General features: G+C 49.5%; 1 protein-coding gene across 3 annotated transcripts in view; it reads left to right on the forward strand.

Moving 5' to 3' along the window:
• The window catches only part of KDM5C (lysine demethylase 5C), a 31,036-nt gene extending 17,103 nt beyond the window's left edge, over nt 1-13,933 (forward strand). The window contains exons 13-26 of one of the 3 annotated variants that reach the window (XM_045832594.1): nt 3,319-3,438; nt 3,549-3,743; nt 7,028-7,209; nt 7,299-7,423; nt 7,552-7,699; nt 8,328-8,424; nt 9,136-9,494; nt 10,088-10,226; nt 10,703-10,882; nt 11,046-11,183; nt 11,358-11,957; nt 12,206-12,275; nt 12,416-12,615; nt 12,720-13,933. In XM_045832594.1, coding sequence (XP_045688550.1) covers nt 3,319-3,438; nt 3,549-3,743; nt 7,028-7,209; nt 7,299-7,423; nt 7,552-7,699; nt 8,328-8,424; nt 9,136-9,494; nt 10,088-10,226; nt 10,703-10,882; nt 11,046-11,183; nt 11,358-11,957; nt 12,206-12,275; nt 12,416-12,615; nt 12,720-13,085 — 2,919 coding nt within the window. In that variant the 3' untranslated portion in view covers nt 13,086-13,933. Of the gene's footprint in view, nt 1-3,318; nt 3,439-3,548; nt 3,744-7,027; nt 7,210-7,298; nt 7,424-7,551; nt 7,700-8,318; nt 8,425-9,135; nt 9,495-10,087; nt 10,227-10,702; nt 10,883-11,045; nt 11,184-11,357; nt 11,958-12,205; nt 12,285-12,415; nt 12,616-12,719 lie in introns of all 3 variants that reach the window. The other 2 variants (XM_045832577.1, XM_045832585.1) reach the window with 2 other exon arrangements.
• The last annotated feature ends 3,154 nt before the right edge of the window (nt 13,934-17,087 follow it).

The following is a 17,087-nucleotide window of genomic DNA, read 5'->3' on the forward strand; positions in this document are numbered from 1 at the left end:
AGTATTTCTAGCCCTGGCTGGCGTAGCTCAGTGGATTGAGCGCGGGCTGGGAACCAAAGTGTCCCAGGTTCGATTCCCAGCCAGGGTACATTCCTGGGTTGCAGGCCATAACCCCCAGCAACCGCACATTGATGTTTCTCTCTCTCTCTCTCTCTCTCTCTCTCTCTCTCTCTCTCTCTCTCTCTCTCTCTCTCTCTCTCCCTTCCCTCCCTAAAAATAAATAAATAAAATCTTTAAAAAAAAAAGAATTAAAAAAAAACAACAACAACAACAAGTATTTCTAGAACTCCCTCAGTGTGCAAGGCCTCTGGTCATTACCCTGAGGGTGAATAAACCACTCCCTGCCTACGGGCATGCACTGATGGGTGGAGGACAGAGGTGAGTGAGCCAATGGAATGAAATGCTAGAGGTGCTGCAGATGAACCGGTTGGGTCCTGAGGAAGGGGGCGGTGAGGTGGTCAAGAAAGCCTTTGTAGCAATGACTCTGGGAGGAAGAGGAAGAGTTTATCTGGCTATGGCTTTATCATGTGGCCATGGGGTTTAAGCTAGGGCTTCCTGGTAGGGTCAGATTTGCAAACTAATTCTAGTGGTTGGTAATGGGGCCCAGTGCAATAGTACAGGCAAAAAATGCTAATGTTGTCTCTAAGTGGGGATGTATTTGAGGAGAAAATGTATTGGAGGTGGGAGTTGATGCATGAGCCGAATAAATGTTTAGAGGTTTTCACCAGTGGAAAGATTTGGTCTTGTTAGGATATTCATTCTCTTCACGTTAATCTAGAATCCTAGCAGGGGAATTGCTGGGTTGAAGGCTATAAACATCTTAGGTTCCTGATAGGTATTGGCAGTTTTGTCTTCTAGAGAGTAAAGGTTATTGGTCCCCTTACTGACACTGTACCTATTTCACTTTGTCTTTATCAGCATAGAATATTCATCTTAGGAAACTTTATGAGACTTCTTGGTAAAGATGGCGAATTAAACATACACATGAACACTTCCATTCTATAGTGTAACTACACTAAAATAGCACAAAGGTTTTTTTTCTTTTTAAGGTAAAAGAACAAAGATGGATAAATAAGAGAGAAGACAGTGATAAACAAAACGCTTGAAATTAGAAAACAGATAAGAAAACTCATTGTTAAACCAGTACTGGAACATCTGAGGACCCACCTGATTTATATGCCTCAGAATCCCCCAAGGGTTTAGTAGTTGGTGGCACCAGGCATCCTGAGGGTGAAGAAGACGGAGTGAAAATAAGGAATGGTTCATATCTATATAAGAAGCTGCGAGATACCCTCCATGCTGGGCAGCTGGAAAGGTGACCCTCACTCTAGCAAAAGACTGGAAATTTACTTTCGAAGAGGTTAAAATAGATCTCTGGATTGAGGTCTTCTAGGTACAGTTGAAGGTGGAGGTACGGTGAAAATAGTAGAACTCGTTATTGTATACATACGAGATGCTGAGGTTCCCAGCTGTATTCCTCCACTTGGCTCTCAGAACACTGACAGACCTTTTTCCTTCAGGCAAAAAACGGGAGACTTGGGGGGAATCTGGCCCAAAAGGAAAGACCTAAGAGTTTCCCACACTACATGGCTCAGCCAGATCACCCTACAGTGAAGCTCACCGTTGACAAACTTCACCTATATATTCAGAGTTTCTATTCCTCTTTTTTGTTTCTTACTCTTAAATATAAGTAGCCACAAATTAACATAACAACCAGAGAAACTCGAAAATAGAACCGAACAGGGAAAGAAGCAACTTGGAGAAACAGAGCATAGGCAGGGAGAAGTAAACTTTAAAAAGGAAAGGAAAAGAAACCTCATTAATACATCTTCAGAGATGGGCATATATTGCAAACATGAAATAAGAACAAATACTATTTTCAAAGACCATACAGAGAAAAAAAGAGCTCTTGGAAATTAAAATTATGCTAACAAAACAAAAAAGTTTATTTAGAAAGGTTAGAAGATGAATAGTTAAGGAACTGTCCCAGAAAAATATAGAATAAAAAGATAAAGGCGGAAAAATGCAGGAAAAAAACCGGAATTTATTTAGGAGGTTTAATATTCAAATAATAGGAGTTCCGAAAAGAAAATAGATAAAAACTGAAAGGATCAAATCATTAATGAAATCATTTAAGAAAACTTCCCTGAATTAAAAGACTGGGTTTCTAGAATCAAAGGGCCTACCCAGTACATGAGTGAAAATAGACTCACACCAAAGTATATTTGGTGGATTTTTTCATATCAGACACTGAGACCAGGAAACTCTACAAGCTTTCCAAGAGAGAAGACTGGTTTAATTCAAAGCATTAGAAATCAGAATTGCTTCAGACTTTTCCAAAGCAACGCTGGAATCTAGAAGATTAGAGCCATGCTTTCAAAATGATTTTCAACCTAAGATACTAAATGCAATCAAAAGGAAAAAAAAAAGCTGTGTGCTCAAGCACAGCAAAGGAATGAACCAAGGGAGGAAAACATGGGGTCTGGAAGATAGGAGAGGCTTCATGGGAGAGCAATGGTCCCAGGAGGACAGCCCGGCCAGACCAAAGCAGAACTTAAGGCTGTATGACAGTCTGTTACAGAAAGGTAAAAACTGACAGTAGAGTTGGACACTTGTCCAAAAGGTGGGGTTTACATTACTAATACATGCATAGAAAATTAAGCAAATTGAGAGGTAGGCTGTTTTTAGTATGGAGACATGTTATTTATTCAGGGTTAAGGTAAATGCCAAAATAATCGGAAGAGGTAAAAGTGATGGGCTCCGGGGAGTGGAGAATGGCAGGCCCTGCTGACTTTGTAACAAACCTTGTAGGACCCTTTGGCTCTCGAAATTTACATATGACTGATAAAAAATAGTTATTAATGAAAAAAACCTTGGCTAGGTTAATGAAAGGTGACATTCTAAATCTTTTTTTAAAAGATTTTATTTATTTTTAGAGAGGGAAGGGAGGGAGAAAGAGAGAGAGAGAGAGAGAGAAACACCAATGTGCGGTTGCTGGGGGTCATGGCCTGCAACCCAGGCATGTACCCTGACTGGGAATCGAACCTGCAACACTTTGGTTCGCAGCCCATGCTCAATCCACTGAGCTACACCAGCCAGGGCTGTTTTTTACTTTTGACTCACATTTTCCTGTCACCTGTCAACACAAAACTTCGACAGCAGAGACCAGTGGTCGTTTCAGAGTTTGAGGTCTGGGAATCTATTGTCAGACTGGGTTCCCTGAGGCTTTCCTTTGTCTCCTTAAGAACCCTGCACTTAGATCAATTTTCTACAGACTGGGAACCCTCTGTCTCAGTGACTTTGGCCTTCCTTTCTCAGGTGGTCCGCACAAATCAGTGCGCAGGAGAATTTGTCATCACCTTCCCCCGTGCTTACCACAGTGGCTTCAACCAAGGCTACAATTTTGCCGAGGCTGTCAACTTTTGCACTGCTGACTGGGTGAGTCTGGAGTGCGGCAGGCTGGAAGGGAAAGAGCAGGAGGGCTACAGGGAAGCTGAGGCACCGTGGCCTCCAGCCTTGGCCACACTCAACTTTTAATCTGTCCACAGTTGCCAGCTGGGCGCCAGTGCATAGAGCACTACCGCCGGCTCCGTAGATACTGCGTCTTCTCCCATGAGGAGCTCATATGCAAGATGGCTGCTTGCCCAGAGAAGCTGGACCTGAACCTGGCGGCAGCTGTGCATAAGGAGATGTTCATCATGGTGCAGGAGGAGCGGCGTCTACGAAAGGCTCTGCTGGAGAAGGTGAGTGGAGGGGAAGGTGCCCTGGATCAGGCACCCTAGCATGGCAAAGGTGGGGGAGGAAGGGGCAGCCCCAAGAAGTAGATGTAGCGTCTAGGGGAAAAAATAAAAACAGCTAGATGCATTTGGATGGGGAACCACATTCCATTCTGCTCCACCGTTTACCAATACCCACAAGCAAGTTAATTTACTTCACTGAATGTCAGTATCCCTCTATGAAAAATTGGGATTATAATAGTGCTTATGTTTTGAATAGTTTAGTAGATTTAAATGTTCATTAAGTAGTTGAGCCATAGCAGGTATAGTATAGCTGCTGTTATTATTTAAATAACCCAACAAAGCAGACTGACCTGTGGATTAGCTGGACGACTTTTTCAAGCTACTTAACCTCTCATGGTCTCACTTTCCCACTCTGCGAAATGGAAATAAATACTTAACTTGCAAGGGGGTAAAGCTTGAAGAAGGTGATTTATGTCAAAGCATCTGTTACTGCACTAGCAGCATAGCAGCTGCTGTTATTGGAAATATTAATAACAGGAAGAAAATGAAATGTGGAACATTTCCTTGGAAATGCCATTTTATTACATTCAGATGATGTAGTAGCTCACACTAAGGGACCATTACCGAGTAGAAGGCAGTCCTCCTTTAATAGATTTCTCATAAGCAGGTGTCAGTTGTGTGTGTAGATGAGTGTAGTTCAGCTGCCTTCTTAAAGCTCCACGCTTGCCTAGTTAGGAAATTATGTAACTTAGAGCCCTCCATAGGATTACAAAGGAATGCTAGTCCTGAGGGATCCCTTGCCTCCCATTTAGGTAGATGCTTTCTTATTTTAAAGCTCAGTTATAACTCTCCTATGAGCATGGACTGTAAGGAGAACTGCAGTAAGAATAAGTGTCAGAAGTCTGGGGCCTGTCAGCCTGTGGCATTAGTTGGTGAGCCCCTGGGCATTCCCAGGCATCATTTTCTCTGTTCAGTACCATTACTAAATGATGACCCTGGGGCCTGCCAGCCTACAGGAAGAAGCCAAAGCAAGGTGGGAAGACTAGCCACTCTCATCCTGTCATTCAGGTTTCTTTACACTTGGCTCTTACCTTAGAGAATGGTTCTGGATTCCCAGTCTTGAAATCCTATAAAAGACTATGTGTATGTACAGGTGTACACTTTTCTGGGGAGAGGGCTCATAGTTGGCATCCGATTTACAGGGGAGTCCATGGTCCAGAAATACTTAGGGGGCATCATCTTTAGAGCATTCTCTGCCTTCAGTCAAAATCGACTGCAGTCAGACTCTCACATGGGGCTACTAAGTTAGGAACTCTCTCTCTGAGACTTAGTGTCCTCCTTAGTGAAATGAGATAGGCCTGTGAAATGGGGATTTTTATCTGAAAATCACAGCTAATAACAGTAAATACTTGTTTAGCGCTTTTTTCTCTGTAGTCACTATACTGTACATTAGAGCCTCAAAACTTATAACTTTGACCAACATATCTCCCCATTTCCTGTGCCTCCTGGGCCCCTGGCAACCACCAATCTACTCTCTGTTTCTGTGAGTTCAGCTTCTTTAAATTTTTCATATGACTGATATCCTACTAGTATTTCTCTATTTTCATTTAGTATAATGTTCTCATTATCTACCTATGTTGTCACAAATGGCAGGATTTTCTTCTTTCTCGTAGCCGAGTAATATTCCACTGTGTGTGTATCATCTTTTTTTCTTTCTTTTTTAAAAATTTATTTTTATCTACTTTCAGAGAGAGGGCAAGGGAGGGAGAAAGAGAGGGAGAGAAACATCCATCTTCTGCCTCTCGCACATCTCCCACTGGGAACCTGGCTCACAGCCCAGGCATGTGCCCTGACAGGGAATTGAACCAGCAACCTTTTGGTTCGCAGGCCGGCGCTCAGTCCACCGAACCACACCAACCATGGCTCTTTTTATTTTTTAAAGTTTATTTAAAAAAATAGTTGACATAACACTATTGTATTAGTTTCAGATGTCTAACATGTACTAATAGACATTTATACCTACGTGTTAGGAAGTGATCACTTCGGTCAGTCTAGTGCCCATCTGTCAGCATACATAGTTATGGTATTATTGACTATCCAGTGCGGCCAAAAATAGATTTACAGTTGTGAGTATGTGAAACACAGATTTTATTCTTATATTATTATTTATTAATTATTGCATTATTTATCTGTGTTACAACTGTAAACCTACTTTCACCCACCCCGGCGTTCCTTGTGCTGGACAGTGCATCCCTGTGACTTACTCTGTACTTGGCAGTTCACGCCCGTCCCCCACACTTTGCCTTCCATCTGGCAACCATCACTTTGTATCTATGAGTTTGTTTCTGTTTTGTTTTGTTGGTTTGGTTTGTTTTTTTAGATTCCACATATAAGTGAAATCATATGGTATTAGTTTTTCTCTAATTCATAACAACCCAATGAGGAGGATACCATTATCTCCATTTTACAAGATGGGGAAACTGAAACCTAGAAAGGTTTAAATAATTTATTCAAGATCACACAGCTAATAAACGGCCAAGTGGGATTTGTAATGGCACTGGACTCATATCGTATGCAGAGGTTAGGTGTTAAGTCAAAATAGAAGGTAAAAACTGTTAAGAATCAAAATGTCCCTTTAAGATCCCTAAAATTGCCTATAATGGTAGCATTGTATTATCTTTCAATTTCTCCCACAAAGCCAGTTGGTCCTCCATTTTTTAAATGGACTGCTTTTTCTTCATCTGAGCAACAGATGAAGTCATTGTTTAGGTTTAGAAGCCATGTTAAAAATACATACATAGAGTATCTTTAACAGCGGACATGGGCACATAGTTTTATTTCTGTAACTTACATATGTGCACGCAGTGTGTCCTGCCTGCTAAGCAGCCAGCATAGAGCCTAGAACACAGTGGCTCTGAGTGACTAGAAGGCAGCACTGTTCCCCAGTGTGTGGCCTGCCTCTTAGCTGCTCTCATACCTTGCCACCTCTCTGGTGCCTTGGTCCACCACTTTCCTTACCTTCTCCCATCCAAAGGCCCTTTCAGCTGATTTGAATGTTACCTAATTTTTCTTCTGCTCAGCCCACACTGATTTTCCCCTGGGTCATCTGATTCCCCCAGCTGCAAGAGTCTGGACTTCCTAGCGGCAGTGTGCTTCTCGAAGCTTGGTCTCCCCCACAGCTCTCAGGACAGATTTGTTTCTGATGTGGGGTTCAGCAGTGGCTGAGACGTGGGTTTCTGAGGCCCTGTTCTGGTTCTGTATAATGTGCGTGGGTCGAACGCCCCCAGGGCATCACGGAAGCTGAGCGAGAGGCTTTTGAGCTGCTCCCGGATGATGAGCGCCAGTGCATCAAGTGTAAGACCACATGCTTCCTATCAGCCCTGGCCTGCTACGACTGCCCAGATGGCCTTGTCTGCCTTTCCCACATCAATGACCTCTGCAAGTGCTCCAGTAGCCGGCAGTACCTGCGGTGAGCAGGGGACCTACCTGGAGGAAGTGGGCTGAGGAGGGAGATGTAGAGCTGGGCCAGAAGTGCTCTTCCCTGCCCTCTTCCTCCAGGTATCGGTACACCTTGGATGAGCTCCCTGCCATGCTCCATAAGCTGAAGGTTCGGGCTGAGTCCTTTGACACCTGGGCCAACAAAGTGCGAGTGGCCCTGGAGGTGGAGGATGGGCGGAAGCGCAGTGAGTGATGGGGGGGACAGAGGGACTCCACAGGCAAGTTCTACTCCCTTTTCTTCTGTGCCCCCCACCCTCTTCCTCTGTGTTTACTCAATACTGCCTACTCCTTGCTGCTCTCGTTCTCTCTCCAGGCCTGGAAGAGCTGAGAGCACTGGAGTCTGAAGCCCGTGAGCGGAGGTTTCCTAACAGTGAGCTGCTGCAGCGACTGAAGAACTGCCTGAGTGAGGCAGAGGCTTGCGTGTCCCGGGCTCTGGGACTGGTCAGCGGCCAGGAGGCGGGGTATGGCAGCATAAAGTGTTGGGCACAGGTAGCCTGTTGAGACAGCACCTAGGACAAGCACTACAAGGGCGGACTCTGAGCGCCATTGGGCAGACGGCATCAGTAGGAAGCTGACCAGTACAGCAGTATGAGGTGGCCTTGGAGGTATCGGGGAGGGCAGAGAAACCAAGCAAATAGAATGGAGCAGAGTGTCTCGGTCCTAAGAAAGCTAGAAATGTTTCTTTTTATCAGTACCTGAAACAGGTTTCGGATAGGCTGAGGGATTTGTGGGCAGGGAGGAGTTGTGTTTAGGGGCAAGAAGAGAACAGAGAAGCACACACTTGATCCCACAGAGTTCACAGTAGAGGATAGATAGAAAAGTCCAGCTTCTGTTACCATCAATAAATTTGTAAGTACCCCCCTTCCGAAATACATCCTATATTCTTCTCTGCTAATTCGTTCCCCTCATCATGTGACTGTGCTTGCATCTTAGAACCTTCCCTCTCCCTGGGCAGCTGTAGGGGGAGCTGTGCAGCATGAGAGATCAAGGAGGAAAGGTGTGAGGAGAGTGGGTCTTAGCACAGACATGGAAGGAGGGGACTGGGTTCCAACCCAAAATTCTACCTGTGAAACTTCATAGTCCCCACAGGGTAGCTGGTCTGCAGATGACCCTGGCTGAGCTCCGGGCCTTTCTGGAGCAGATGAACAACCTGCCTTGTGCCATGCACCAGATCGGGGATGTTAAGGTAAGTAGAGGTGGACTCAAAGAGTGCTGCTGAGTGACCAGGAGGGTGGAGGGACCCGAGCAGCAGGCCACCTTTGGCTCCCTTAAAAAGTGTCAAGTATTTAAGCAAGACAGGTTGTGTGTGGAAGGAAATAATGGGAGGTAGGAGGCAAAAGGTCTTGTGACTGCCTCTTAGAAATGGGGTTTGAGGGACGGGCAGCCAGGGCGTGAGTACAGGATGCAGAGTCAAGGGAAGGGTTCCTGGCGGCGGGGAGACAGGGAAAGGGGGAAGTAATGAGGGTGTGTGTAGGCCTGGGTAGCCCAGTCAGGTTTGGGAAGGTAGAGAAGTGGGACGGAGAAGGCCGTGGACACTGGAGGGGTTTGTGACAAGGCCAAGCATCGCGGAGCAGGGAGGGTGTCCTGGTCCAGTCCGTCAGAGTTCTCTGGGGACGCACAGCATGGACCACTGACCAGCCCCTATTAAGAATCTGAGGGGTGGGGCCCAGGAATCTGCATTTTAAACAAATCCCCCAGGGTATTCCCCAGGGTGCTCGGTAGGCAGCGAGTGTTAGGAACCACTGTAGGGGCATGGCGAAGGAGGAAAACCCAGCCCATGTTAGGGTCTCCCCCCAAATACTGAAGGGTGAGAAGGTAGGTGGGGTAAGGGGATCTGGTGGTGGGACCTCTGAGTGGGCGCAGCTGAAGACTTTGTTCTGCATCTGTGTCCTGGTAGGGTATTCTGGAACAGGTGGAGGCCTACCAGGCTGAGGCCCGTGAGGCCTTGGCCGCACTACCCTCCAGTCCAGGGCTACTGCAGTCCCTATTGGAGAGGGGGCGGCAGCTGGGGGTGGAGGTGCCCGAGGCCCAGCAGCTCCAGCGGCAGGTGGAACAGGCGCGATGGCTGGATGAGGTGAAACGCACGTTGGCCCCCTCAGCCCGAAGGGGCACCCTGGCTGTCATGCGGGGACTGTTGGTCGCGGGTGCCAGTGTAGCCCCTAGCCCTGCTGTGGATAAGGCCCAGGCCGAGCTGCAGGAGCTGCTGACCATCGCTGAACGCTGGGAGGAAAAGGCCCACCTCTGCCTGGAGGCCAGGTAAGTCCAGCCCCCCGTCCAACTTCAATCTTTAGTCTTTACTGGAGGAGCTGAAGATGATCCCCATGGGTGGCCTTGGGCACCAGGACTCTCCTTCCCCATTTTGTTTCCTAGCTTATCTTTTTTCTTTTAACTCTACACACACATGGAAGCAGAGACAGGATTGTGGGGAAGCAGAGATGGACAGATACAGAAGTGTATAGGAGACTAGCTCTGCAGGCTGATGTGTTCCCATACACAAGCACAAGCACAAGCACCAACAGGCAGATGGACAGATGTTGGTAGAAAGACACTATGCACAGGGCAGCCCGAGCAACCGCAGCACAGGATGACTACCTCAGCTTGTGTGTATAGGCACTGCCAGCAGGCTGGCAGACTGGTGGACAAGCAGAGGCCCCAGGGCTCTGGCAGAGGTTGGGTGTGTGCGGTCTGGAGCAAGCAGTGACTGACTGGCAGCCACTCATAGGCAGGATACGTGCAAGGAGGTCCACATGGCGGCCCCAGGGGCTCATGCCGACGCATCTGGCGGTTAGGCTGGGTTTCTGGTCAGGCAGACTGCCCCAGACTAAGGCCTCTTTTTTCCCTACCTTTAGGCAGAAGCATCCACCAGCCACACTCGAGGCCATAATCCGTGAGGCAGAAAACATCCCTGTTCACCTGCCCAACATCCAGGCTCTCAAGGAGGCTCTTGCTAAGGCTCGGGCCTGGATTGCTGATGTGGATGAGATCCAAGTGAGGACCCTGTTGCCCCCTCCCCCTCCCTCCACCCCGGACCTTCAGTCCAACCAGGAGAGATGGCATACATCAGGTTGGGCTGGATTGGCTAGAGAGAGGAATGGGGCACGGCACTTTGTGAAGAGGCAAAATGTGCTTAGTGAGCAGTGTCAGGAGGGTTTGGGAGGCTGGGCTGAGGGAAGAGCGGATGCTGGTGAGGGTGAGAATGGTGGGGGCAAGGAGTAGAAGAGGCAAACCCCAACGAAATAACTTGTCTGGTGGTCCTGGAGACGGGCAGGACACCTGGGGGCTGAGCCAGTGGATGTAGGAGTTGTGGGGTAGAGCCCAGTGGGTATGCCCGCCGTAGGAGGGTCCCTGTTTTGTTTTCCTCAACACTGCGAGTCCATTTGCTCTTCCTGGCTCAAGGCTGGGCATGGAGCAACGTCAGTAGGTGTTGGCATATTGAGTGGAGCTTTCTCTTGTCCCTGCCCCAGAATGGTGACCACTACCCCTGCTTGGATGACTTGGAGGGCCTGGTGGCCGTGGGCCGGGACCTACCCGTGGGGTTGGAGGAGCTGAGACAACTAGAGCTGCAGGTACTGACAGCGCACTCCTGGAGGGAGAAGGCCTCTAAGACCTTCCTCAAGAAGAATTCATGCTACACGCTGCTGGAGGTGAGGCCGGGACCTGAGCCACAGCTTCCCCCACTTCTGGCCGGGCTATTGTGAGACAGCTTGTATAAGAACACGGGGTCTTGGGGCACTGGGGGAGGGAGGGGAGAAGGGTGAACAGCAGGGGAAGCCCATCATCCCTCCTCTGTCTGCCCACCTGCCTCAGGTGCTCTGCCCATGTGCAGACGCCGGCTCAGACAGTACCAAACGCAGCCGGTGGATGGAGAAGGAGCTGGGGTTGTACAAGTCCGACACGGAGCTGCTGGGGCTGTCTGCGCAGGACCTCAGGGACCCAGGCTCTGTGGTAAGGAGCTTGGGCCGAATGAGAGAAGAGCCTGCAGACAGGAGTGTCTGGGCTGGGTGATTATGGGCAGACTGCTTGCTCCCTGGGCCTTGGTTCTCCGAGAACGGGGTATTCATGGCATCAGACAAGGGAGGGGTGAGCTGCTGATCTCCTTCCCTCATCCTGGACGTGCAGATTGTGGCCTTCAAGGAGGGGGAGCAGAAAGAGAAGGAGGGAATCCTGCAGCTGCGACGCACCAACTCTGCCAAGCCCAGTCCACTGGCATCATCAACCACGGCCTCCTCTGCAACCTCCATCTGTGTGTGTGGGCAGGTGCCAGCTGGGGTGGGAGCTCTGCAGTGTGACTTGTGTCAGGACTGGTTCCATGGGCGGTGTGTGTCAGTACCCCGCCTCCTCAGCTCCCCGAGGGCCAGTCCCACCTCATCCCCACTGCTGGCCTGGTGGGAGTGGGACACCAAATTCTTATGTCCGCTGTGTATGCGCTCACGGCGTCCACGCCTGGAGACTATCCTGGCACTGCTGGTGGCCCTGCAGAGACTGCCTGTGCGGCTGCCCGAGGGTGAGGCCTTGCAGTGCCTCACAGAGAGGGCCATCAGCTGGCAAGGTCGTGCCAGACAGGCGCTGGCCTCTGAGGACGTGACTGCTCTGTTGGGACGGCTGGCTGAACTTCGCCAGCGGCTGCAGGCCGAACCCAGACCTGAGGAGCCCCCTACCTACCCTTCAGCCCCTGCCTCTGACCCTCTGAGAGAAGGCGGTGGCAAGGATATGCCGAAGGTGAGCTGCCCCGCCCAGCTCTTATCCTCAAATTTTTGTCCCAGCCCCGTCCCTGATCTCTGGTCTTCTGTCTCCTTTGGCCTATCCTGCCTGCTCCCTTCTGCATTCTGTCCAAATTCCTAGGCTGTTCCCTGCTGGTGGCCTGTGTCTGCCCTTCTCTAGAAAGAGGGGAGTCCCAAGTCCTGGGTGCGAGGAGAACAGAGCCTGGTTCTTCAGTTACCACTCCCCATTCTTGCTCTCTTTGGCAGGTCCAGGGGCTTTTGGAGAACGGAGACAGTGTGACCAGTCCTGAGAAGGTAGCCCCGGGGGAAGGCTCAGGTAAGAGAGGTAGGTCTAGGTGTGGGTGGACTGTTCACTGGGTATCACCAGACTTGGTCCACATGGTCCTTGGCTCTGTCGTGGCAGTGGGGAGGCAGCGAGGGGCAGCCTCTAACCTCGCCTGTCTCCACGACCCCCAGACCTGGAGCTGCTGTCCTCGCTGTTGCCACAGTTGACTGGTCCAGTGTTGGAGCTGCCTGATGCCACCCGGGCCCCGCTGGAGGAGCTCATGTTGGAGGGGGACCTACTTGAAGTGACCCTGGATGAGAACCACAGCATCTGGCAGCTGCTCCAGGCTGGGCAGCCTCCAGACCTGGAGCGGATCCGCACGCTTCTAGAGGTGAGGAAGGGATTGTGGGCAGAGCCAGGAGGTCGGGCCAAGCAGGCAGGGAGCCCAGGCCTGACCTCCTGTCCACACCTCTTTCCGCCTCTCTGTGATCACAGCTGGAGAAGGCAGAGCGCCATGGGAGCCGGGCCCGGGGCCGGGCCTTGGAGAGGCGGCGGCGGCGGAAGGTGGATCGGGGTGGGGAGGGTGATGACCCAGCCCGAGAGGAGCTAGAGCCAAAGAGGGTCCGGAGCTCAGGGCCAGAGGCCGAGGAGGCCCAGGAGGAAGAAGAGCTGGAGGAGGAGACTGGGGCTGAGGGTCCTCCCCAACCCCTGCCTACCACTGGCAGCCCCAGCTCCCAGGAGAATGAGAATGGCTTGGAGCCAGCCCTAGGGGCCAGTTCAGGCCCCTCGGCCCCTTTCTCCACTCTGACTCCCCGGCTGCATGTGCCCTGCCCACAGCAGCCGCCTCACCAACAGTTGTGACAGTGGCTGAGCCTGGCACAGACCCCAACAGAGAACCCCCCTTGGCCTCAAGGATCCTCTTTCTGACCATCAAGCCTGCTTCTTGGGAGGTGGGCAAGTAGGGGGTATGGCCACCCCCCCACCCCAGCCCACCCCTAAGTCCCTTGACTTTTATATTCTGACTCCAAGGTATTGTTCAGACCTCAGCTCCTGGGGGCCGGCCCCTGGAGTCCCCCTCCCTGGTAGCCTCTAACCAGCATTCCTAGACACCTGAGGCAGATAGACGGATGGGCAGGGTGGGTGAGGGGGGCAGGGTGTGGCTGGGGCTGGGGCCGGGCCAGCACCATTCCAGAGACAAGGCCAGTGCATATGCAAGCCGGGGGAATCTCCTCTCCCTTGCCCCAGTTCCAGCCCTGGCCAGGCCAGGCTACACTAACATCACCTCTCCCCTTCACTCTCCTCCCTCACTCCTTGCCCTTCCTCCCTCTCCCCTCCCCCTTCCCCTCCCTCTCCCTCCTCCTTTCTCCTGACTGGTCCACCCAGGAGGAGGAAACTTCACATAGCTGTGCTCACAGTTTCTTTTAAAAATGATTCGGTCGGGGAGCTGACCAGGGCTCCCTGTAATCTGAAGAAAGCTTTTGGTGCTTGTCCTCACAACCACCTGGACCTTCCCTCCCCGTTCTGACCCGTCTCCTTTCCTCCTCCTGGGTTCATGTTGTAATAAAACAAGATTGTTGGTGTGTAATTAATTTGTTCAAAGGAAAACAAAAGCAAAACAAGAAACTTGGTTCCAACTGAAGCCTATTTTAATTTTATTTTATTATTTTCCTCTTGTTAGAAATAAAACCCTTAGCAACATTTTTTGGAAACATGTTTCTGAAGTGTGTTTCTCTTGGAAGGGGGAAAACAGTGAGTGTCTCCAGCCCCCACCAGTGGAGCAGCTGCAGGTGAGCAGGAGCACAGCCTGTAAGCTCCGGGCTCTGGAATAGGGTTCCCTTACATGGAGGCAGCACACCCCCAAATCTCCCCCACTCCCCAAGCCAGTTTCCCCATCTCCCCGTACGTGGCCCTACACCTCTCACTCACCTCTTGCAGTAGCCATTGTCTGTCTTCCTCAAGCCCCTAGAGTGATTCTTGGCTTTATTTAGGTTTAGTTCACACACCATGACACTTGCCTGTTGTGAATGTACAATTCAGTAAATCGGGGGATGTTTCTAAAGTGCAGATCTGGTCATGTCACTGTTGCTTAAAACTGCTCACGATGCTCCATTGCCCTGAAGACCAGGATTACATAAACAATATATATATATATATATCATTCTTTCCAGAAAGCTTTCTCTGCAACCCATATGCCAGTTGGGGACCCTTCTCTGATTTTTCTCTGCCCTCAAGGGCTCTTTCTGACCCTGTGAATGAGGACTAAAGCTCAAATGTGTGGTCATTTGCAACTGGAGTTCACTTTTTAAAAACAGCTTTATTGCAATCTAATTTCCATGCCATGCAGTTCACCCACTTAAAGTATACAGCTCAATGGTTTTTACTGTATTCTACTTGTGAGACCATCACTGCAAAAGATTTTAGGGTTTTTTCTTCATTCGAAGAAGAAACCCCACACCCCTTAGGCACTGCTGCCCCTACCCCCTGTTCTCCATTTCTGGGTCGCCACCAATCTATGTGGATTTGCCTATTTTGAAACATTTCATACAAAGGGAATCATACAATAATGTGGTCCTTTTCAACTGTTCTTTCAGTTAGTATAATGGTTTCAAGATGAATTCACTTTTTTAAAAAAGATTTTATTTATTTGAGAGAGAGGGAGAGAAACATCAATGTGTTTTTGCCTCTGACATGCCCCCAACTGGGACCCTGGCCTGCAACCCAGGCATGTGCCCTGACTGGGAATCAAATTGCTGACCCTTTGGTTTGCAGGCCAGTGCTCAATCCACTGACCCATACCAGCCAGGGCCAAATTCACCTTTAAATGTGAATGTTAATTATGTCTTCATATTGGGCAGGTTTTTTCTCTTGGGCCCCAAAGTGAAGGTGCTGGAGTAGATTAGGGATCATAAAGGAGTGTACATATTTTTGTGGGGGCTTGCATGCATGCTTTTCTGGCAAGAAGACTAGCCAGCTGTATCAGCTTCATAAAGGGATCCTTATCCCTCCAAAGGCAAACAAGAACCACTCCTTGTGTGTGGGAGGAACTCTGTACAGCAGAATCCTGTCCACTGCAGATGGTAAATAAATCATCCCAGACACAAGACGAAAATTGTCCCGAATTTTGTGTTCAGTCTGCCCGTGAAGATAGGGTGGAGGAACCAAGAGCACTGGAAGCTGCTTTAATGGGGTAGTCTGCCAGTTTCCCATCATGCCTGGTTCCTTAAGGGCTGTTCCTCCTTGGGAGCTGGGCACTGTCCCAAGGGCTCAAGTACTAGAGGCCAGGCCCTGGTGCCTACCTAGCCCAGGAGCCTGGCACACTGCTCTGCCCTTTCTCATCTGAGTGCTCAGTGGGCTCGTTTTGCTCCACTGTAGAAGTCTCATTCTGTTCCGGCATGGCCACAAAGTCCAGAATCTCAGGTGTGAACGAGGCTCCTTGAGTACTATTTTTCTCCACTTGTAGATCTATGAAACAGACAAATTATCTGTCCCCAACACATGAAACACAGTGATGGAACAGGCACAGGATAGCTGCTACAGAATTCCAGTTCAAAAGGGAGGAAACGAGACACAACGGAGTCACTGGTCTGTAGCAATTCGGAAATCCAGCAGGGCAAATGGATGTTCCTTGATTAGGTTTCAAGGCCTGGGAATAATTCTCTGAAGCTCTTGGTTTTGCTCTCTGGGTTCTTGGTTCCACCCTCCATGCCTTCCTTTCTTTTTCTTGAAAGGAAACACATCTTTGCAGCCAAGTAGTTTTTCCAGTCTGCTTCCTGCCAGTGGGGATTTGGGGGTGTCTGTAATCGGCTGTTACTGGGCACTTATTCCATAGAGGGGCCTGGTACCTCTGTGCTGTCGTCAGGTTGGACACTCAGAAGAGGCTGGAGCCAGACTGGCCTTGATGAAAGTCCATATAGTGGGTGGAACCCATGCATCAGCTCCATGCCTGCCACCATGGCCATTTTACTCAGGAGTCCATTCAGTAAGGGAAAGGGTTAACAGAGATCGGTAGAGGCTGACTGACATCCACAGAATGGGACGTGTTTCCACCTAGATGAGATCGTCCTCTACATGGATTCTCTGGTGCTCATTCACTTGCCATGTGAATATCCTCACACTCTGCACCCATTCCAAGAGGGATACCCACATGCCTTTTTCCCCAGACCTTATCAATAATATTTCAGACCTGTTCTTTCCAAGTCCTTGACCACCTAGCCAGATCATTAGAAACTACATGAATCACTGGAGATCTATACCTCTGACCATCTTTGTGACCAGCCAGTCTTCCTACTGGGGGAATTTCCCTTCTCACTGTCCTTCAGGATCAACCCTGAGTGGGGCTATAATGCTGCTGCTGGCCACTTCCAGCTGGTACCAGCATATCATGCAGAACCATCTGTAAGCCAAGCTTAAGTATTGGTTTCTTTAGTCATTTGGTCCCAGGAAAAGCCCCACGAGGCCTGAGGTGTGACTGACAAAGGGATGGCAGTGCAGCCAGTGGGAGTACGATCCACCTGCTCAGGCAACTAGTGTCTTCTAGACCTGCTTGTATAAACCTATTCGGTTTATACAAGAATAGAGTGTATTCTTGAATAGAGTGTATTCTTGTATACACTCTTTCGTTGTATAGAGTTGCAGAGTGCTGCTGCACAGAGATGCCCTCAAGGCTTGATGTGGCAGTTGAACACACAGCTCAGACACTCATTCACAAAATAGATCTGCTTTTGCATTTTTATTTTTCTCTGTTTCTGAAACTCCTGTTATCACGATGTGGCCACTTATAATTTTATCCTCCATTTCTTTTGTCTTAAAATAAGACTTTATTTTTATAGAGAGGGGAAGGGAGGGAGAAAGAGAGGGAGAAAA

Source organism: Phyllostomus hastatus, unplaced genomic scaffold, assembly GCF_019186645.2.
Source record: "Phyllostomus hastatus isolate PE091 unplaced genomic scaffold, TTU_PhHast_1.1 phas_contig_10, whole genome shotgun sequence".
In the NCBI taxonomy this organism is placed as follows: Eukaryota; Metazoa; Chordata; class Mammalia; order Chiroptera; family Phyllostomidae; genus Phyllostomus; species Phyllostomus hastatus.